Here is an 812-nt window from a genome sequence, read left to right on the forward strand (position 1 = left end):
CTCGTATTGATGATTTGTTTGATCAGCTTCAAGGTGCAAGGCTCTTCTCCAAGATTGTTCTCAGATCAGGTTATCACTAACTAAAAGTACGGGAGGAGGATGTACCTAAGACTGCTTTCCGTACGAGATATGGGCATTATGAATTTCTGGTGATGCCTTTCGGTCTCACAAATGCCCCAACTGTATTTATGGACTTAATGAATCGAGTATGTCGTCCGATGCTTGATAAGTCTGTGATTGTATTCGTTGATGACATTCTTGTGTACTCGAAGTCTGAGACCGATCACGCAACACACCTTCGACAAATGCTGGAGTTGTTAAGAAAAGAGCTGCTTTATGCTAAATTTTCAAAATGTGAATTTTGGCTACGTCAGATACAATTCTTGGGACATACTGTGTCCGATGACGGTATCTCTATGGATCCTGCAAAGATTGAAGCTGTACAAAAATGGGAACAACCCAAGAATGCATCAGAGATTCGGAGTTTTCTCGGGCTAGCGGGATATTATCGACGTTTCATTTGGGATTTCTCTAAGATTGCTGTTCCTCTTACTTATCTTACCTGCAAAGATGTAAAGTTTGCATGGACCGAAGACCAAGAGAAGGCATTTCAGACTTCGAAAGATTGTTTGACGCATGCACCAGTTCTTGCCTTACCTGAGGGTAGTGAGGGTTTTGTTGTCTATAGTGATGCCTCACGATTGGGACTTGGTTGTGTATTGATGCAGAAAGGAAAGGTTATCGCTTATGCATCACGTCAGTTGAAGGAATACGAAAAGAATTACCCCACTCATGATCTTGAGTTGGCGGCT

General features: G+C 42.2%; 1 protein-coding gene across 1 annotated transcript in view; it reads left to right on the top strand.

The window, feature by feature from the left end:
- Positions 1 to 218: 218 nt before the first annotated feature.
- LOC112523761 (uncharacterized mitochondrial protein AtMg00860-like) overlaps positions 219 to 812 on the top strand; it is a 21,551-nt gene continuing 20,957 nt past the window's right edge. The window contains exon 1 of the mRNA XM_025133439.1: positions 219 to 756. Within this exon, the coding sequence (XP_024989207.1) occupies positions 219 to 756 (538 nt within the window). The remainder of the gene's footprint in view (positions 757 to 812) is intronic.

This window comes from Cynara cardunculus, assembly GCF_001531365.2.
Source record: "Cynara cardunculus var. scolymus isolate 2C chromosome LG 12, CcrdV1, whole genome shotgun sequence".
Classification (NCBI taxonomy): Eukaryota; Viridiplantae; Streptophyta; class Magnoliopsida; order Asterales; family Asteraceae; genus Cynara; species Cynara cardunculus.